This window comes from Xenia sp. Carnegie-2017, unplaced genomic scaffold (genome assembly GCF_021976095.1).
Source record: "Xenia sp. Carnegie-2017 unplaced genomic scaffold, XeniaSp_v1 HiC_scaffold_22, whole genome shotgun sequence".
NCBI classification, from domain to species: domain Eukaryota; kingdom Metazoa; phylum Cnidaria; class Anthozoa; order Malacalcyonacea; family Xeniidae; genus Xenia; species Xenia sp. Carnegie-2017.
Window position 1 is genome coordinate 13,723,299 of NW_025813485.1, and position 19,539 is coordinate 13,742,837.

Here is a 19,539-nt window from a genome sequence, read left to right on the forward strand (position 1 = left end):
AACTTTGAATGGATGTGTTTTTGTTAATCACCTGTAAAGCGTTGACTAAACGCGGTCTTTGTACAGCGTTTGTACTGGCATCACCCAATTGACCTTCATCATTATCCCCATGTATAAACCTCTCCAGTATCCGTGCAAGCAACACAATGTAAAGATCCAGTGACGACACAGATAATATTTTTATCTTGCAAAGCGGATACTTTCTTTGGTATACGAACATGTTCGTCGGTACCATGACCAAGGCGATAATAGTCTCCTTTGCCCCTAATAATACACAATTGATCAGTTATCAATATGGATTTATTCACAGTCTAACATAAGTATAATATAAATATATGGTGAAATGAATTAAAGAGTTTTTAAGCTTACGATCACGATGTAATAGTGTGTATATCGAAAGAAAATAAACTTACCATGTATAAAGTTCGCCATATTTGGACAAAGCAACAGAAAATTGTGATCCACATTCGACAACGACTATTCCAGCCGAGGTCAGAGTGTCAATTTTAACAGGCACCTTACAGCCATCACTTCCACCTCGACCCAGTTTCCCATAATCACCATCACCCCATGACCACACACAATCGTCATCAGTTAAGGCAAGCGTTTGTGCGTCTCCGCTTCCACAAGCAACATCAACAACACGATAACCATTGAACGCTTCTACTTTTCTGGGAATAAGTTGATCTTCACTGTCTCCATGTCCTAAACGACCGTAGCGACCTTTGCCCCAGGTATAGAGTTCACCAGAGGAAGTGATAGCGGCGCTATGAGAGCCACCACACTTGATGTCTATCACAGATTTACCGCATAATGCATCAATAATACGAGGACGATCACAAGAGCTAAAGGAAATTCAAATACCAACATTAGAAACTTTAATAAATCATCAGCAAGAGTGTAATTGATCAACATTGAAAAAATAACCACAACATCTTATGCTTCACGGAGTTTTTGTCATGTTGAAATGCTCGAAAATATTTTATTTTGAATATTAAGATTAAAACAAAAGAAACTATATCCTTGCTCTCTTCTAAACATAGTACATTCATATGTCTCAGCCTAACCTCATCTCTCTCGAATTATTTCAGCTGTCACCTATACTTACAGCCTATTTCCATGTCCTAGTCTACCATCATCGCATTCTCCCCACGAGAAAACATCTCCGTCTGATGTCAGTGCTAACGAATGCTTTCCACCACAATGAACTGCAACTTTTTTTATGACGTAGTGCTGTAAGGTCTCAATTAATCGCGGACTCATGCACGTTTCTGAGCCGCCAAGTCCTAATCGGCCCCCGTGACCATATCCAGTCGCATGTACCTGAATACAGTTAATTTTCAATCAAATATCAAATTCACGTGAAATTATGATTATTTTTGTGCTATTTATGAGAAAACTGCAAGATGTACAAGTTGTGTGATTCTGTCCAAAAACATACTTTGCCTTCAGCTGTAACAACAAAAAGAGATTGCTCGCCACCACAGATTTGAACAGGTTTCAACGAAGAAAGAGAGTCACATTGCTGCGGTATTTTCACTTTCGGACCTTCCACACCTCCCAGTTGGCCGCGATGATTGTGACCCCAGCCGTAAATCATATTTGTCCCAGTCCAGGCCATTGTCCAATCATAAGGGCGTCTTAATTGATTATTAAATACTCGTTTAGTTATCATTGTAAAAGTGGTTGATAAATACAAATAAAGTGTCAAATCTAGTCTATTCATAGCTAGAAAAAATCAAAAAACAGTTTGGCACTAAGGATTTTCTTTTTTAAGATCATACAGCCTCAGAGTAATACACGAATGAATGTAGGGTTAAGCCTTACTGCGTGAACTTAAAAGAACCAACAATTGGTGTGTTAATATTGATAGGCGTCTTTCATTGATTAAAGAAAGACCTATGACACTAATGACCATAAAATCTTTTTATGAAAGCTGGAAGTATACGGTGTGGATGATTTGCTTTCGACCTTGGTTCCGATCATATTTGAATGATTGTCAACAAAGGTGTCATGTTAATTTTAACTAATTTTCCCACGAAAACGTGAGTTCCCCAAGGTTCTATTATTAGAACCGTTCTGTTTTTGGTCAATATCATAGACCAAAAAATAGCCAAAAATTACTGAAAGTAATTGAAATGACCAAGTATGGCCACACTGAATACAAAAACTCCAAAATCTGGCAGCCTGCGTCGTAACGTGTTCAATATATGACGTTATATTTCACCACCTTTATGAAAATTTGAAGGGGAAAACCCATTTATCATTCGTCAAACGCAAAAGGCTATTTTATGTTTAACACACTTTCCGTTCAAACCCCTCAATATTTACAGAAAATGTTAGTGATAGTAGATGTCAGTACTCCCTTCATGGCAAGTTATTCATTCCTAAACCTAAAACAGATTATTTCAAACGTTCTTTCTCATATGGTGGAGTTTCTCGATGGAACAACTTACCAGAGCCACATAGGTTAACGTCTAATCTAACGGCGTTTAAAAATAAGTTGGAGTTTCTATATTCCAAACAAACCGACTCCCACAAGGCAACAGGTAGTGCACTACTTTTCTTTCTCTAGTAATTTTACTTTATTTTCATTTTTATCTACATATTTTTATGACCTCTTATTTTAGTGTAATCTAGTGTATTGAAGGTTTTTTTAATCCGTATTTAAATAAAGTCAAATAAAAAAAATTCAAAAACTTACCGGCTAAACCAATTGATCAATTGTTCATCTTGCTCAAGTTTGAATAATCCATGATCTGTAAATCCACGATCTACGTTCTCACCACCTCCTACCTCCTGAATCTTTACAATAGTTGCGTCCAACATCTCCTGAGGTAGCTCAGTGCGTGCATCCAGAGCCAAGGATGTTCTGCGTGTCGTACAGTATCGAGTTAACCACGCCCAATCGTGTTGACTGTCGATGCGCGGAGAAAGTTTATCAATGCCTAAATCGCAGGCAAGCGCAATTAAAACCTAAAAGATGAAAAAAACATTAAAATCATATCTAAGATGAGCATCGCATGTTCATTATTCCGAGACGTTAGAAAACACAAACACAGCTAACTAAAAAATGGAGTCACCAGTCATACCTGAAAGAACGGACTGAAAAATAGATGTTTACCATTTCGTACCAGGGCTTCGTCATGTTCATACTGACGTTGTAACATGTTTGGAAGTCCTTTAATCAATGAACCCAGGGAAGAAGATGTAATTATCTGAAATACATTACGCTATTTTAACACGATCCTATTGGTTAAAAATAATCAGATATAAGATAATCAATGGACCCAGAGAAGAGGACGAAATCATCTGAAAAACATTACGCTACTTTAACCGGATCCAATGGGTTAAAAATAATCAGATATAAGACTAATATCCCAACAACTACGTATGTCGAAACATAAACTAACCACATTCAATGCAGGATCCAAGCGTGGTTTTATTTTGCACCATTCTTTTGATGACTGCAGACGTGATCCAAGAAGTTCAGCGATGTGAAAACGTGGACCATGTTCAGATAAGAGTAGTTGACGTAAACGAAGCAATGCCCATGTTCGATGTTCAGAACATAAGCTCTCCAGTTGTACACAAGCAGCCAGTGAAGAAGCCAGATTCACTACCAATTCGCACTTCACGAGAGACTCGAGCTCAAAATCTGCAAATAGTAAAGACTGAGTTAATGAATTCCCCGTGCATTAAAAATATCCATGAATAAAAAGCAAAAAACTCAAGGGAATTCATTTTTTCCGTCAATTTGTATCATAAAAACTTACTCGAGAGCTTTTTCTTTCAATTTGAAGCCTTGCCTGGAATCAAAAGTGACTATCTTAAAGTATACTTTTTTGTTGCTCTTGACGTGTTCGACAAAAAATTGGTGAAATTAAAATAAATGATGTATCAAAAAGCAGTTGTATGCACTGGCGAGTAAGCAGAGAAAAAATTCAACGTTAATCAAAATGAAATGCTATAGACATTCTATTTTAGATCCCTCACCCCCTCCCCTTGATCATGTGCTTTATGAAGAAGCTACGACTAAATAACATTAATCTCATTCTCCAGGACAAAGTTCTTTCATTTCGTTGCACATTTATACGCGATGACTTACGCGACAAACCATACGCACATCTGCAATGAAAAATAATCCTTATCAAGCTTGTCTTACTTACCCAACAAACATACAGCAAGATCAATGGATGGTCGAGTTAAGACGGTGCGATCAGGAAGAACATCATAAGGGATAATTGAGGACGCTGTAGGATAGACAGTCATTTTCCATCCCCAGCTTTTCATAGGTCCCGTGCTCATTACGGTAAATTTATACCGCATTTCATTGCCATTGATATTGAATGCATTGGACCATTCAGTTTTTTCTCTTCCACTAAGATTGGCAACTTCTCGACCGTTACAGTCATGCAAGGTAAGAATATCTTTCCATCGCTCAGTCGAACACTGTCGGTCGAACTCGACCCGAAGACATGAGGCACCAGGTATCTTGACGTAATTACATATTCCGCTGTCAGCAGCAGTGTATGGATGAGAACTCTCAATGATTGTAGGTTGATGAGCTGAAGGAACATTCTCTTCACCAGCAACGACATTGTCCAATTCTGTCTTACACAACTCAACCAGCATTTCTGCCACCTTATTCATATATAAAGAAAACGCATTAAATTGCAGTAAATAACATCATTTTACAGGCAACAGTAAAAATTAGGTCAATTTGTTTGTTAAAACAGATAAGCGCCTGAATCATGGTAACATTGTTCGACTTCCTATTGAAAAAAAAAACATTAAAAAAACTTACTTCGGGTGTATCGTCAGCAAGTTCTTTCAAGACATTTGACACTGACTGTTTACCCTCTTCGCTGGTTCTGTTGGCAACGGCTAATTTCAAAACATCTACCAATAGCGGGACATCTTTCGTCCCTAACTGTTTGGATAGCTCGTTCAAGCTAATATCAGATGGGACAGTACACACCACAACCTCACTAAACGTTGATTGAGGTATGGCGGACAGATCAATTGATTTAGTAGAAGAGCTGGCACGAGCATCAAAGACTTGCGAATCAGAATTATCAGCCTTTCCCTCGGCCTTGCAAGACAAAGAACTTACAACAGCTTCTCTTGCAAAATGGATCTGAAGAGCAGATAAGATGTGTCCAAACGCATGTTGTCTCTCGCGTTTCTTTTCAATGCGAGAACGATTTTCGAGAGAGAAGGTCGTTGTTTGCGTGATTTCAGTCCAGTTGTTTTCGCGTCATCAACGTGTTTTTTTGATACAAAATGCTCACCCAGTTTATCTTCTCCAACTGGATACGGAACTGGCTCATGATTGGTTGTTGCTTGATTGTTTGTATCAGCCCATGCAATGCTGTGCGATGAACCGCAAGCAACTCGCGTGATTTTCACTCCTTCTAAACCAATCACAATATGAGGACGACGATTCACAGACGTCGTACCATTACCCTGTTGTCCATGATCATTGTCACCCCATGCATAAACCTTTGAAATGTAACAGTGAAAAATCATCATCATTACAAAACAATATACTGTCATCGATGTGACGTGTAGGCAAAATGGTACAATTCAACAACTTCTAAACTTAGATTCATAAAGATGAGCTCTACATGTACATAGCATACTTTAAATAAGCACGGTTTATGAAGTTCATGAAAATTAGCGCCAAAGAAACCAATGATTTCGAACCCAATCCTCTAGATGTCTAACTACCGTGACAAGGTGAGGCAAGGACGCCATCTTGAAAGGTGGCAAAAAGCAAAACTCAAAATGAAAAGTTAAAACAAAGTTTAAAAAACCCATCTTATAAAACATTTCAATAATTAAGCCTAGACTATAAACTTTGCGACTCTATATCAACTCAGCAAAAACAGATATTTGTCGTAAATATCATCAGTTTTGCCACTTTTCAAGATGGCGGCTTGCCTCTCTCATTTACTATACAATATCGGCGGAGTCAGATATTAAGTAGATTGGGTTCTAGGTCATTAAGTGGTCATTGAAAGAACCACATGGAGACAGTGAATTTTGACGCCATATGTGAGGTCATAGGTAAGTAAAACAAGGATAAGACAAGTGGAAACATCATATTATAGTTTATGCTTACCTGTCCTTGTTCTGTGACTGCAAGACAATGCAAAGCACCAACAGCAACATCAACAATTTTCATGCTTCTAAAAACTTCAATAACTTGAGGACGACGAACATGAGAGTCATTACCATGACCAAGTCTGTAGTAGTCCCCTTTACCCCTACAAAAGAAAAGTCATGTCCACGAAACATCTCTTGTAGTCCCCATTACCCTTATAAAAGGAAAGCCATAACCATGAAAAATATCCAGTAGTCCCCATTCACTCGAACAAAAGAAAAGTCGTGACCACGAAAATTCTCTAATAGTTCCCGTTTACCCCTACAAAAGAAAGTCGTGACTACGAAAAATCTCCGATGGTCGGCCCTACCCCTAAAAAAGGAAAATCAAGACCACAAAATCTCTACTAGTACCTTTACCCGTGCAAATTAAAAGCGATAAATATCAAGGCGCCCCCCCCCCACCCTTACCTCTACCACACCAGTATATATTATTTATCAAAAAGTTGACTCTGAAGATGACTACCGCTAAGGTTGTCGAAACGTCAGTCAAGAACAACAAAAACAGAACTTCTCAGGACTATACCAACCTGGACGATCTACATTTACAAACATGTAAAAAAGTTTAGTGTTGATTAAAGAGTTACGATGAACTAACATACCATGTATAAACAAGACCAGATCTTGTCAATGCAAGAGAGAACTGGGCACCACACTCGACTTTAATAACACCTTCACCTTTCAACCTTTCTACAATTTGTGGAACGAAACATCCGTCACTTCCACCTCGTCCTAATTTACCAAAATCTCCATCACCCCAAGACCAAACATTTCCATCTTCCGTCAAAGCAAGGGTCTGAGCGTCACGACTACCACAAGCAACACTGACGACACGGTGACCTTGAAATGCTCGAACCTGAATACATATAAGAAAAATCATTAAATGCACAACTTAAAACTCTTCACCACTTTTTAAATGAAATAAAACTAAAAGTGAAGGTAGAAACTGCATCAAATATTTTCTCACATAACATGTTTTTTACACAAAACATTAAAAAACGTCAAAAATATTCAACAAAGAAAATTTTGCATGAATTGACACGGAAAATTACTCCCCCGTTCAGAAGAAAAATCATTGAAAAAATTCAATACAAAATGTAAAAACGAACGGTTTTTAAGCATTAATGAACTTTAGAGTTACCTGTTTTAAGTGAAATTTAAGAAAAGCGGTCACACGAGAGAAAAGTAAAACATCACAGTGCAATGAACTTTATATTACTAGTGTCATTATGTCAAGTTAGTACACACGAATTTACTCAAAATGGAGCAATTTTCAAGAGCAAAATGTCACAATTTAAGTCAATTAAATATCATTGTTATTTTTAGTTCCACTTCTTAGAAACAACACTCACGTGTTTTGGTTTAGTCACAGTATTAACATCACCATGACCCAATCGACCGTATTCCCCAAGTCCCCAAGTGTATAAATCACCATCACTAGTGATTGCTGCGCTATGAGAACTGCCAGCAGAGACGTCCACAACAAATATGGACTTTAAAGTTTCAACAAGCTTAGGCTTATCACAGTTTCTAAGAAAACAAAGAAGCAGACAATCACTAAGTCAGTGGCTGTACAGTAATGACAATCATGTGCTTCATAACTATTCTTTTAATAACCCCCACACACACACACACACACACAAAAAATTTTTCGCGGCATATTGCACGATTAAATATATTATTTAATGACGTCAAACAAGGGGATCTTTTGATGGATGAACTGTCGAGTGAAAATTTGATACATTTCAAGGATTGAAATGTAGTTATGTATAAGTACGCAGACTTTTCTTAATGCAATCAATGGATAGTTATGTATAAGTAAGCAGACTTTTCTTAATGCAATCAATGGATAGTTATGTATAAGTACGCAGACTTTTCTTAATGCAATCAATGGATAGTTATGTATAAGTACGCAGACTTTTCTTAATGCAATCAATGGATAGTTATGTATAAGTACGCAGACTTTTCTAAATGCAATGAATGGCTAGTTATGTATAAATACACAGACCTTTCTTAATACAATGAATGGCTAGTTATAAATAAGTATGCAGACTTTTCTTAATGCAATGAATGGATAGTTATGTATAAATACACAGACCTTTCTTAATACAATGAATGGCTAGTTATAAATAAGTACGCAGACTTTTCTTAATGCAATGAATGGATAGTTATGTATAAATACACAGACCTTTCTTAATACAATGAATGCATGCAACATAGAAGCTTTAAAAATAAACACTCACTGCCTGTTGCCATGTCCAAGTTTACCATCTTCACCTTCCCCCCATGAATAGAGAGCGCCTAAAGCAGTGACAGCTAAGCAGTGCCTGCCACCTGAATGCACTTCCAATTTCTTCACATGAACACCAGAAAAGCCGTCTATCAATTGCAATAGGGGGACATTACCAGTTACGTTACCAACACCAAGACGACCATTTGTTGATTCACCACAAGCATAAATTTCACCGGATCTTGTAACTCCAAATAAAGTTTTGGAGCCACCACACAGCTGAACCACATTTAAATCAGTCAACACCTCCGACAAAATTGGAGTCTTGATCTAATAAAATATATTTATACAAAATATTTACGTTGCCTTGTTTAAGGATTTGACCGTTAGAAACTGCTCAATGCTGAGTTCATATCTAAAAAGCTCTAAAAGTATAAATAAGATACGAACTAATATGACACACACCTTTGATCCTTTTTGTCCACCAAGTTGATCTTTATCATTTAATCCCCAAACATAAACCTTCACTTTCCCATCCTCTGATTCCTTTTGAGAACGTTTACTTTGCGATATTACTTTCTTTTCATGTTCATCGAAAGCAAGGAATGAAAAACCACAGACAATCTGATCTTCGTCCGACTTACGTTTACCAACTATTGTTAATCCATGAACTTTCGTATCGATTCCACTACTACGACATTGAATGATGGATATTCGTACAAAACGATATTCCTATAAAAGATAAAAAAATTTTTACTTTATAGGACATATTCAGTTGAATTAAAGAGAGGTTTTGTCTTCAAACTGCAGCAGACGATGTTTGTACGTGTTTAGCATTTTGTCGTTACATAAAGATAAATAAAAACAAAGAACGTAGCTATGAAAAACAAAAAAAACTTAAATTCCTACTCATAAGAAAATTCGGCCTCAAGAAGGTATTTAAAAACACGAAAATAATAAAAAAAACACACGAAAATAATACCTTGAATTTAGATAGATAAACAAAATTGTTGACCCAATTGTTTTGAAGTTGATGATGTCAACAAGCAAGGTTGTATTTTAGCCAGGGGACGATTGCACAAAGGCGAAATAGCGCTATCCACAGGATAGCTATTTTAGTTTTCAAAAATCTTATACAAGGGAAAAATCCACGATTTGAACTGGACAATCAATGAAATAAAATATTGCATTGTTCTAAGCTAACAATATCTAATTATCGTAAAAAAATATAACCAACTTTTTTATTCATTTAAAAAATTTGCTATCCAATGGATAACGCTATTCAACCAATGCTCCGTTTGATTAAAATGTTAATTAGAGCGTAATTTTTAGCAGTTTATAATTCTCGGGGCAGAAAGCATTATGGATTCTTACTCTGGTTTTGATTTATGAAATATATTCATGTTTTGCATTGAGAAACTACTCAAAAAGAAGAACGGGATTTGTTTGGCAAATAAAAAACGAAGATAAATTTGGCATGGTTAAAATAGTAAAAAAAGCTTTAGCCTAAAAAAAAGCCTAAGTCTCAAGCAGCACACACCTCCTGAAGGTTTTCCAATAATTTCACAGTATGTTCATGTTCTTTGACGTACGTCGTTTTAACCTCAACCAATGATTGAACACTATCACCAACTGACGTCAAGACAACAGATGGCGTGTAACTGCTATCAGATGGATCAACGGTCATCAACAATTTACAAATGAGAATATCAGGATGCATCTCAAGATTGATCCAATGCTAATAAAACGACGATTAAAAACTAAATAACAAGAGGCATTGGAATGACTCACAGGAGTTGGCTCCTGAGGGAAAATAGCGTTTTTTGTGTAACATACTGTATTTTCTCATGGATTAATTTAGCTCAAACCAAGGTTTCTACTTCATGCATAAGTTATCAATATTGTTGAACAAAATCTTTCCATAATTTTAACATTATAGTTGTAAATATAACACATACCTTTCCTTGTGGTCCTGAGCTCTGCCAGTAGGAGTCAGTTCCATCAAATAATCGTAACTTGAGCCCTTCGCGAGACGATACCGTGATATGTTTTACGCATCGAGTCCAATCTTTGATAAACTCCGTACGTTTGATTTGCTTTTCTCGTTTTCGTACTTTTCCTGACCTACCAGCATGAAATGGTGGGCTCCCTTCTTCAGGAATACAAAGAAAAGAGTGCTTGTGTGATCGTGTTTCGAAGCAATTTTGACAAAGATTATAGTTAGAGCATATTTTGCATTTATAACGAGGACCTTCCAGAGGCTGCATATGGCAAGAGTAGCACCTGTGCATAAAAAGAAATCGCATTAACTGAACTCTTTTTTTACCATATTCTTTATACAGAGCTGAAAAAAGCCAAACTAAACGATTAAATACAGAAAAATGAACGTATATGTGATACAAAAACTTGACTTACGTAATCCCATGATGCATGACGGGAACGAGTTCCATTTCACTTTCGAGACCCGTCCAGTTTGCTTGTTGCTCAAAATCAACTTTGATATCTTTACCATTACTGCTAACGGAGACCACAGTACCAATACTGGAATGATTCACTGTACCCCACTTGTACTTTGGAGTTGATACAGACGCCCTTACTCGCACACGATCTCCAATTTTGAATGGTCGTGCAGTTTTACCTAAAATAAAAACATGACAGACATCAGATTCACCACAATTTTCCTGTTAGTAGGTTGATATTATTTTATAAGATTTGACTTAGCCACTGTCTTGTTGATGCTAGGCATAAATGATTTCGATACGCAATAAAAAAATTATTCTCCTGAAACAAGGAAAATCATCATTATTGATTGAAAAGGCATTTTAAAATCTTCTATTAATCAAGAGTAATGATCCAGTGGTTTTTGATCTTTGCAAATGTGCAAAACATATTTTCCAACTTTGCAATAAACGGTGGTTTCCCAAGTTTTCTTACCAGCAGTATCGAAACCAAGCAAGTCTACATGAACATATCGAACCCAATATGTTCCACCTTTTCTTTGCCAGTTAACCTGCACATTGAGATCGTCCAAACCATCACGATCAAGCTGTAATAGCATAAAAGATATAAAAGCAAAACATCGACAGTCATGTGAAATACGGGAAAAAATTTTCATCCTGGGCACAATATAAGATTTATGCTTGGTGAATCATATCAACGTTCAATCACATCCAACCACCTCATTTCTGAAGAGTACCAACCAAGGTTAGTTTGTTAATCAAATATAACCGAAAAATAATTTAGAGGCTGTTCACATGAGCCCGGTAGCCGGGTTTCAGCAAAGCGTTAAATAATTTTGGCAAATGGAGAGATTAAATACTTCACAACAAAAAACTTATTTAAGCAATTTCTCTTTGCTCTGGCTTTGCAAATTCACTAAACCTTCAAAATGAAAACAAATAATTTAGCCTGATTTGAAAATTACGACTAAAATGACATATGACGCTTGTAAGAAAAGGTTGCAAGTTTTGCGCTTAAAATTCTTTCTCTTAAAATTCAACTCCTTTCAATGACTCAAAATCATTTCACGCTTCGCTGAATCCCGGTTACAACCGGGCTTATGTGAACAGCCCCTAAATCAATCCTAAATCTACAACACGAAGCAGACTGGACTCCAAAGATAAGTCTTACATTGTTAATTTGAATATGCATTATGTAATTAAGTCACAATCATTATTGCCAAATTAAACATCATAGCAAAGATGTCTATCTTAATCGTCGTTACAAATTGCGAAGAAATTCCAAACGTAAAGAAAACTGGCTGGTATTTGCCTGAAGTTGCTCATCCTTACAAAGTTTTTAAAGATGCTGGAATTCCGATGACGATAGTTAGTCCTAAAGGTGGCAAAGCACCAGTCGTAAGTTTCTTATTTTACTTCCAGATACCTTCCGAGCTTTGTTGACAGTACATATTACACCTCACACTGAATAAGTGCCATACGGAGATTAGAATTTTAAATCGATAAAATAATTTGCAATCACTTCTTATAAAGGCCCGTATTTTGGCAAGAAAAATATTTGGATAGATTGGGATATTTGTTGAGAAATCTTTGGTCTGACGGTTTGCAAATATACTTTACCGAGGTCAATTTTATAATTTGACCTCTCAACAATAAATCCTTCCAATGCTCTTCGAAGATTAATAGCAACGACATAAAGATTTTTCAACCTCTCTTAGATCAGTCAAAGTTAACTGGTCTTTATTATAAAAATGTCGTGAGCAGTGAATTGGGTATAATGTAAACATCGCCGAAGTTCCGAAGTTATCCATATCCTGATAATAATCATGTGCTTGATTGCACATGATTATCAGAAATTACTTAGCATTGGTCGAACTTATTGAACATATTGGCCAACGTATATTTATTAAACGTTCATAGCTCGAACGAAGACAAAAGCATAATTGGGTTGCTACACCAGTTAAATTTAAATTTTGTTGCGTAAATAGCGACAACATACGTTTGGTATGAGCTTTAGCATTGATGCTAAATCTTTTGATTGGATAAATCAGCTATAGTTTTTAATAATCAGAGTAAACATATTTTACTGTTGTGCAGCAATTTTATGGAGAGTGTTTTTGGCGGTCATTCTATTGGTATATTTGCATGATGAAGCTTCTACCAAGCTGAAATAGCCAAGAGTCACTTTCATCATGACTGCAAAATGTAATTACAGGATTCAGGAAGTGTTGAAGCATTCAAAGATGATCCGATTTGTGCTCAACTGTATGCAGACAAAGAATGGATGAGTCAATTTGAGATGACACAGGCTATAGCAGATATTGATGTAAGCAAATTCAATGTGATTTTCTTTGCTGGAGGCCATGGACCAATGTTTGACTTACCAAACTGTGATGCATCAAACAAGACAGCTGCAAAACTATATGAAAATGGAGGCATTGTGGCAGGTGTATGCCATGGTGTTGTAGGTATGTATGTAAACTAAAGGAATTATAATATCAATGCCAGCCTTGTGGAAAAGGCTGTGAAAATTAAACTTTGTTTTCATGGAGGAAAGTTTAGTTGAAATAATCCTGTAGTCATTGTCTAAAATATTCCCAAAGATCTATTTGTACACAGTCCTTAAACTCTTCTTTCAACCAATGTTCCATTTCCATCGATGTTTCTCCACTAACGTGATTAAACCTGCACAAACGATGTTTTTAGGCTTTCTTAATGTGAAGCTATCCAATGGCGAATGGCTGATAAAAGGAAAGAAAATCACCAGTTTCACAAACGAAGAAGAAGATCTTGTGCAACTTAGTGACGCTATGCCATTCATGCTCGAGACTGCATTAAGAGAAAAGGGAGCTATTTTTGAAGGTGCTCCACCATTTCAGGAAAAAGTTCACGTGACAGATCGTGTCATCAGTGGTCAGAACCCAGCCTCAGCAACACCACTTGCAATAAGCGTAGTGAAGAAAATGAAAGAACTAAAATTCATGTCATAAGAGATCAACAGCCCCATGCTAATACGCCATTCTCGATTGCACTGAAATGAGATTCCACCGCCTGTACTGATAGTGTGATAATGCTATAAGATTAAACCTTAAAATACAAAGTACTATTGTTTGATTGTCATTTATCTGAGTTAAGCGCACGCTAAAGATCTATCAACACAATTGCAGAAAGGTAAAAGTGACAAAACTAACCATTTGAAAGGATGGCACAACCGGCATTCAAGATATCGAAACTACTAATTTAGTGCTCTTCATTCTGGATTGAAGGTGTGAAGATAGTGTAGTAATAGAACGAGATAACATGGTCCAATTATTCATAAAGCTATACATTTGTTTTACGTACCTTCACAACCTTGCCAATATCACCTTCATGAACTTCTTCGTATGTTCTACAACACTTCACCGTCATACCGACTTGTATCTTGTCTCGAACGTATTTAGCATACTCCTCGTTGTCATGAAAGAATGTTCTGTTTTTATAGACAACAGGTGCACCATTTATTTGTTCAGAAGATGAGTCGTCGTCACTTTGACTGCTGCTTGAGTTACAATCCCATTCATTCTCAGAAGAAACATGTTCAGTTCCATTCATTTCCGGTATCTAAATGAAAATATGTATAGCCTTTGATACATAACTCGACACAGTTTGTCTATCCACGCCTAGTATGTATGTGGCTTGAGCCCTGAATATCCTTAAAGTATGAAGATGGGTGGAGGACGTTTGTTGAAAAGAGCCTGTTGTGATACTTTACACTCGAAAGTTTTTACCATGTTTAATTTGGAAAGTTGAAGCAACTACAACATAGCTTACGCTCGGCTAAGTAGGCTTTTCATGTATTTTACTGTAGCAAAAATATGAAAGCAACATGTATCGATTTTTCTCAATCACAACAACATACGTAACTACTTAATGTTGTCTAAAAGCTGCTTTATACTCGCAAACCGAAATACATTCAAAACAAAATCCAGAGAGTTCTACAAGATGATAGCTAGTTCAAGAAAACATGATGACAAGTAACGTGATTTGTAAGCAGTCAGTGCATATTATGTCACAGATATAGTGAGCATTTCACTTGCTTTTGATTAGTGAAGGAATGGGCTCATTTCTAAAAGTTTTGGCTACATCTTAAACGCAGTCAATCTTGATGGAGAAAAATGTTGATGAATATAAAGTCAATACCTCAGGATGATCGAGTAACCACGCAACAACTATCTCAGGTCGCGGATTTTCCACTTTTAGTTCCTTCAAAGCGTATTCCACGTGACTTTGGGGAAAACCCATCTCAACACACTTAGTCAAGAGTGGGTTGGTAACTTTCGTAAGCGATTTCTTTCTCTTTAATGGCGAATTACTGCTACGAGGAGTTGCACCTTTACCTTTAAAACTGATCATGTCAATGTCACGTGATACAGGACTATAGGCTTCAGCAGCTAAATATTGACAGGTTGAGAGAGCAGCAGCCTAAGAATGAAACAAAATTAATCATTGACCACAAAAAAGGCATAATTTGTTCGATGCACAGACAGTTCACAAGACTTTACAATTTGCTGTTTGAAAAATATGCTTCGTCAACCCGCGATTTGATTGGATGTATTTGGAATCGGATTTGTATAAATATATAATTCATTTATGAACGTACTAAAAACGTGAATTTAACTTATGAGTTCAGTTAAGAGTTTAGGAATTTCTCAAAAAGTCAGTGAAATATTTTCTATAGCAAAATTCTAATGAAAAACGAAATTGATAATTTTCTGGCACATGAGAACAACAACTCACTTCTAACTCCTCCCGACCAAAGATTGGTTTTATTGGTGAGGGTCTTACTGCAGTTTTCAACAATTGTTGAAACAGTGTTTGCGTATCCGATGAGCCAGCATCTTGTACATCTAAAAAGCCAGCGGTTTGCGCATCCAAAGAGCTAGCAGCTCGGTACGACGAAAGAATTATCTTTCTCAGATGTTCTTGGGGACTTAAAAGAACGCGGACCGCTTTCAATAGTCCAAGACAAATTTGCTGCTTCCGTAGTAAAACAGTATCGATGGCGTCAATTACTTCTACAAAGTGAAATCAATCTAAGAAATTATACCTACGTAATTATCAGTATTTACAATATGTAGATACCAGGTATGTGACGAAGTCTTTCAATTTTAACTACTGTCGCAATGTAGCTACACGTTTTATACGCTTTTCAGTGAAAATAAAGATCAATTTATATTAGACTTAAGACATGCATCATTCACACCAACATAAATGTAAGAGTGTAAATAAGATACTGCACGTTCATTCTAACCTTGACTAAATGAGGGATCATACATTTCATCATCAGAAACAACCAACGAGTCACTGCTTTTAAGCACGCCTTCTCCTGTAAGTCTCACCAAAGATGACCATACACTTAACATACTTCCAGACACATTGAGACGCTCAACACAAAATGATATTACGGGAACCTACGTAAAAAAGCACAGACTTGAAAAAAACATACGTGTTAATGAATTAGTGGAGCCTTGAAAGATGTCAGATCACTTACAGATTTGAGTTGTGATATGGAGCAAGTATGAAGTTCGTTGCTCCCTTGACATTGCATTGTTATCTTTCCATTAGCAGCAATACGTGATACTGTACCAATACCATAGTCCTTGTGATACACCATACCACCTAAACGCGGTCTGCTATCGACACCACCAATCACAGCCAGAGCCGCCATAATACCACCTTCAACTGGTTCATATTCACCTGCATCTAACTGCAGAAATATTTTTTTGCAGACGTACGTTTTATTATATGCGGCGTAGCATTAAAAACATGCTCTTGAAAATATTCAAAATGAGAATTTCAAATTCATAAAGTATTGAGTACCTTTGATTGTGACGCCGTCTGAGCAATGGAATTTAGCCTGGCAATGATAAAATCATTGATCAAAGGATTCCATGAATCAAATGAATGAAGATGACGAAGCAGTACAACCAATTCTTCAGCAACGGTACTGCTATGCGAAGCGGTAAGAGACGCTTTGGGTTTGAATCTTCTATTTTGTATTCTCTTTCTACGATCTACAAAGATGAGATAAAAAATGATATATATATAAAGCGTAGAAACACCCCTTGTCTAGCTCAAAGAAATTCATATTTGATAAACATATCAGAAAAAACTTGTGTTTTGCAGTAATATTTTCAGCAAAGAATGGCAAAAAAAAAGCACTTACGAGGAATCGGAAGAATTCCTGTGCAACTCATCAACACACGGCCAAGTAATGCGAAGAGTTTTTGAACCAAATCCGACTTTTGCGAACCATAATCATCTGTGTTCCATGAAGGAAGAACAACTCGCATTAATCTTAACGTAAGTATCTAAAGAAAAGATTTTCTCCTCGTTTAGTCACAAGCTAAGTCTCTTTGAACAAACGTAGTTCACGGTAGGATAACGCAATAAATTAAACAGTAGTGTTGTTTACGACTCCCTGAAGCCATTCATAAGGAATATTGTGGCATGAATGTTACGAAAAGACGTACGCGGTCATTTATATGAATTACATAGCAAAATCGTATCAAAGCAATTAAAATGGATTTCGGAACAGTTTTTTGCCAAGAACGTGGATGTTGTGTATTTTAGAATAAAACATTTGCAATATTTCGAAGCCATAACACTTTTAAACACACGGGGAAAAAAATAACACATCTTGCTAAAAAAGAATTGACACATACAATCAAAGTTTAACTCCTTTGAACTTATGTTAATCCTACCCATGAACGAAAAATCTCTACATTGACGACAAAGTGTTGATAATATAAAAACTAAATGTTAGAGATACAGCATAATGCCTTAAGCTTACCTGACTAGGCAATTGACTGAGAAGTTTTGTTTCTTGAAAAGATTTCAGCTCATGGTTAGGTGGACTACAAAAATTTGTTTCGTCAAAACTTCCACCAACGACGTCAAGAAATAGATTTATCCACTGCGGTGAGCTGAATACTCTACTTGCTGATGGCGCCAATGTTATACCACGAATACAACCAAGTTTGGCCCATTCATAGTGTTGTTGACGATAGAGATTATCCATATCTTCTTCTGATATATAATAAAAGCGATGTTCATGCTTAAATTTAATTAAAGAAGCAAGTGTAAATGGGGTGTGATTGTGGATAAGAACATATAAGCAACAGTAAACAAGTGTAAATGGGGTGTGATTGTGGATATGAACATATAAGCAACAGTAAACAGGTGTAAATGGGGTGTAAATGTGGATAAGAACATACGTATAAGCAATACAGCAAGAAACTCGATCATTTATGCTGTACAACATTTAGCACTGTCAAAAAAGACTCAACATACATTAATCAATTAAAAGATGTTTACTGTGTTTGCATTGACTTATGCAAAGCAAGGAGACGTTTGGGAGAACTCGAGAGCAGATCAGTGCAAAAACCTGCTCGAGATATCTCACTAACGTCTTCGAGGTTTGCATAAGCCAGTGCAAACGCGAAAAACATCTTTTATTTCTGTTTAAAAACAACAATATTGCCAAACAAATAAATTTAAAACAAATGTTTCAATATTTCCTGTAACATGTATTCGTGATCGATTTGCGAATTCTCTTTGATTGATTTGACTGATTGAGCTCAGATCGGTTTTCACAGGCTGATGCAAACTCAGCTATAGACCAATCAGCGAACGCGTTCATTGCTGTTATTTTACATTTACCTTTGCTTCCTCTATCTAGAATTGTAAACAAAAGACCAGAAACTGTCTTCAATGCATTGAGTGGTACATCATCTGCATGAATGCCAGCAGATATCACCAAGCATCGAAATAAAGCCAAAGTTGAACGGCGTATGAGAGAAGTAGGATTGGAAAGTTGCTTGCCATCATTAGATGCTAACATAGTTTCTTTCTTTTCATCTACTTTTCAAAAAAAATCAAGCAAAATTACAATGGTTCCTACGGTTACTGGTTGGAAAATATTACATATTTCTTGAAAGATGCTTTATAAAAATATTATGTGATATTTACAACGTTGACGTGACAAATACCTGCTTTCATTTCTTCATCGCCATCTTCATCATCACTAGTATCGGGTAGAGGTGGTGGACCAGCAAGTTGAAGATCATATTTTCCTTCTTTCCCCATACGATACGAGTTTGTACATCCTGTATCCCACTGAATCCTTATCCAACCGTCATCACCAAGTTCGCCAACAACACGACCTTCTCCCGGAGGCTTTCCGTCCTGCACAATAGAAACGATACTTATGTCCAAGTATTAAAAAATAAACTTTAATGAATAAACACCTAAGCAAGAATTTTTCCACAACGTTTGAGCGAATCTCAGTTCAATTATCAGTTTTTTGACTTAAGACTCAGATTCGGGATGATTCAGGAATATTTAGATCCAAGTATCCTTTAATTCAGCCTTTTTACCTGGTCACCCCATTTCCAATCAGGTCCACGGATAACTTTAGTCCCTACTTTAAGCATTCTCGCCATTTCTGGGCCAACCGCCGGCAGAGGTTGAGGTGAACGTGCCTTTTTGTTCTCATCAATTACGGCAGCTGCTAAAAATTCTTCCTCGTCATCGTTTGCCTCATCAGAAGGTCCAGTTAGGCGCAAGATTGTCTATGGAGGAAAAACAAGTTACCTTTAAGGAAACTTAGAAAACCAGACACATCTCATGTAGCTTGTATTG

The 19,539-nt window shown here is 36.7% G+C and overlaps 2 protein-coding genes across 2 annotated transcripts in view; one reads left to right on the forward strand and one right to left on the reverse strand.

Annotated features, from left to right (window-relative positions):
- Window positions 1–19,539, reverse strand: part of LOC124445612 (E3 ubiquitin-protein ligase HERC2-like) — a 37,614-nt gene that overhangs the window by 3,465 nt on the left and 14,610 nt on the right. The window contains 31 exon segments of the mRNA XM_046996350.1: window positions 32–107; window positions 109–264; window positions 414–845; window positions 1,109–1,323; window positions 1,442–1,640; window positions 2,705–2,976; window positions 3,093–3,218; window positions 3,414–3,658; window positions 4,170–4,644; window positions 4,808–5,184; window positions 5,187–5,505; window positions 6,128–6,272; window positions 6,771–7,024; window positions 7,521–7,698; window positions 8,412–8,728; window positions 8,864–9,130; window positions 9,939–10,136; window positions 10,357–10,681; window positions 10,814–11,036; window positions 11,333–11,444; window positions 14,200–14,457; window positions 15,037–15,318; window positions 15,634–15,911; window positions 16,148–16,307; window positions 16,388–16,603; window positions 16,717–16,910; window positions 17,063–17,207; window positions 17,690–17,925; window positions 18,559–18,756; window positions 18,888–19,083; window positions 19,275–19,469. Of these exon segments, the coding sequence (XP_046852306.1) occupies window positions 32–107; window positions 109–264; window positions 414–845; window positions 1,109–1,323; window positions 1,442–1,640; window positions 2,705–2,976; window positions 3,093–3,218; window positions 3,414–3,658; window positions 4,170–4,644; window positions 4,808–5,184; window positions 5,187–5,505; window positions 6,128–6,272; window positions 6,771–7,024; window positions 7,521–7,698; window positions 8,412–8,728; window positions 8,864–9,130; window positions 9,939–10,136; window positions 10,357–10,681; window positions 10,814–11,036; window positions 11,333–11,444; window positions 14,200–14,457; window positions 15,037–15,318; window positions 15,634–15,911; window positions 16,148–16,307; window positions 16,388–16,603; window positions 16,717–16,910; window positions 17,063–17,207; window positions 17,690–17,925; window positions 18,559–18,756; window positions 18,888–19,083; window positions 19,275–19,469 (7,269 nt within the window).
- Window positions 11,976–13,960, forward strand: LOC124445613 (glyoxalase 3-like). The gene is made up of 3 exons (XM_046996352.1): window positions 11,976–12,255; window positions 13,073–13,325; window positions 13,564–13,960. Exons 1-3 carry the CDS (start codon window positions 12,100–12,102, stop codon window positions 13,845–13,847), a joined length of 693 nt encoding a protein of 230 aa, XP_046852308.1. The 5' UTR covers window positions 11,976–12,099; the 3' UTR covers window positions 13,848–13,960.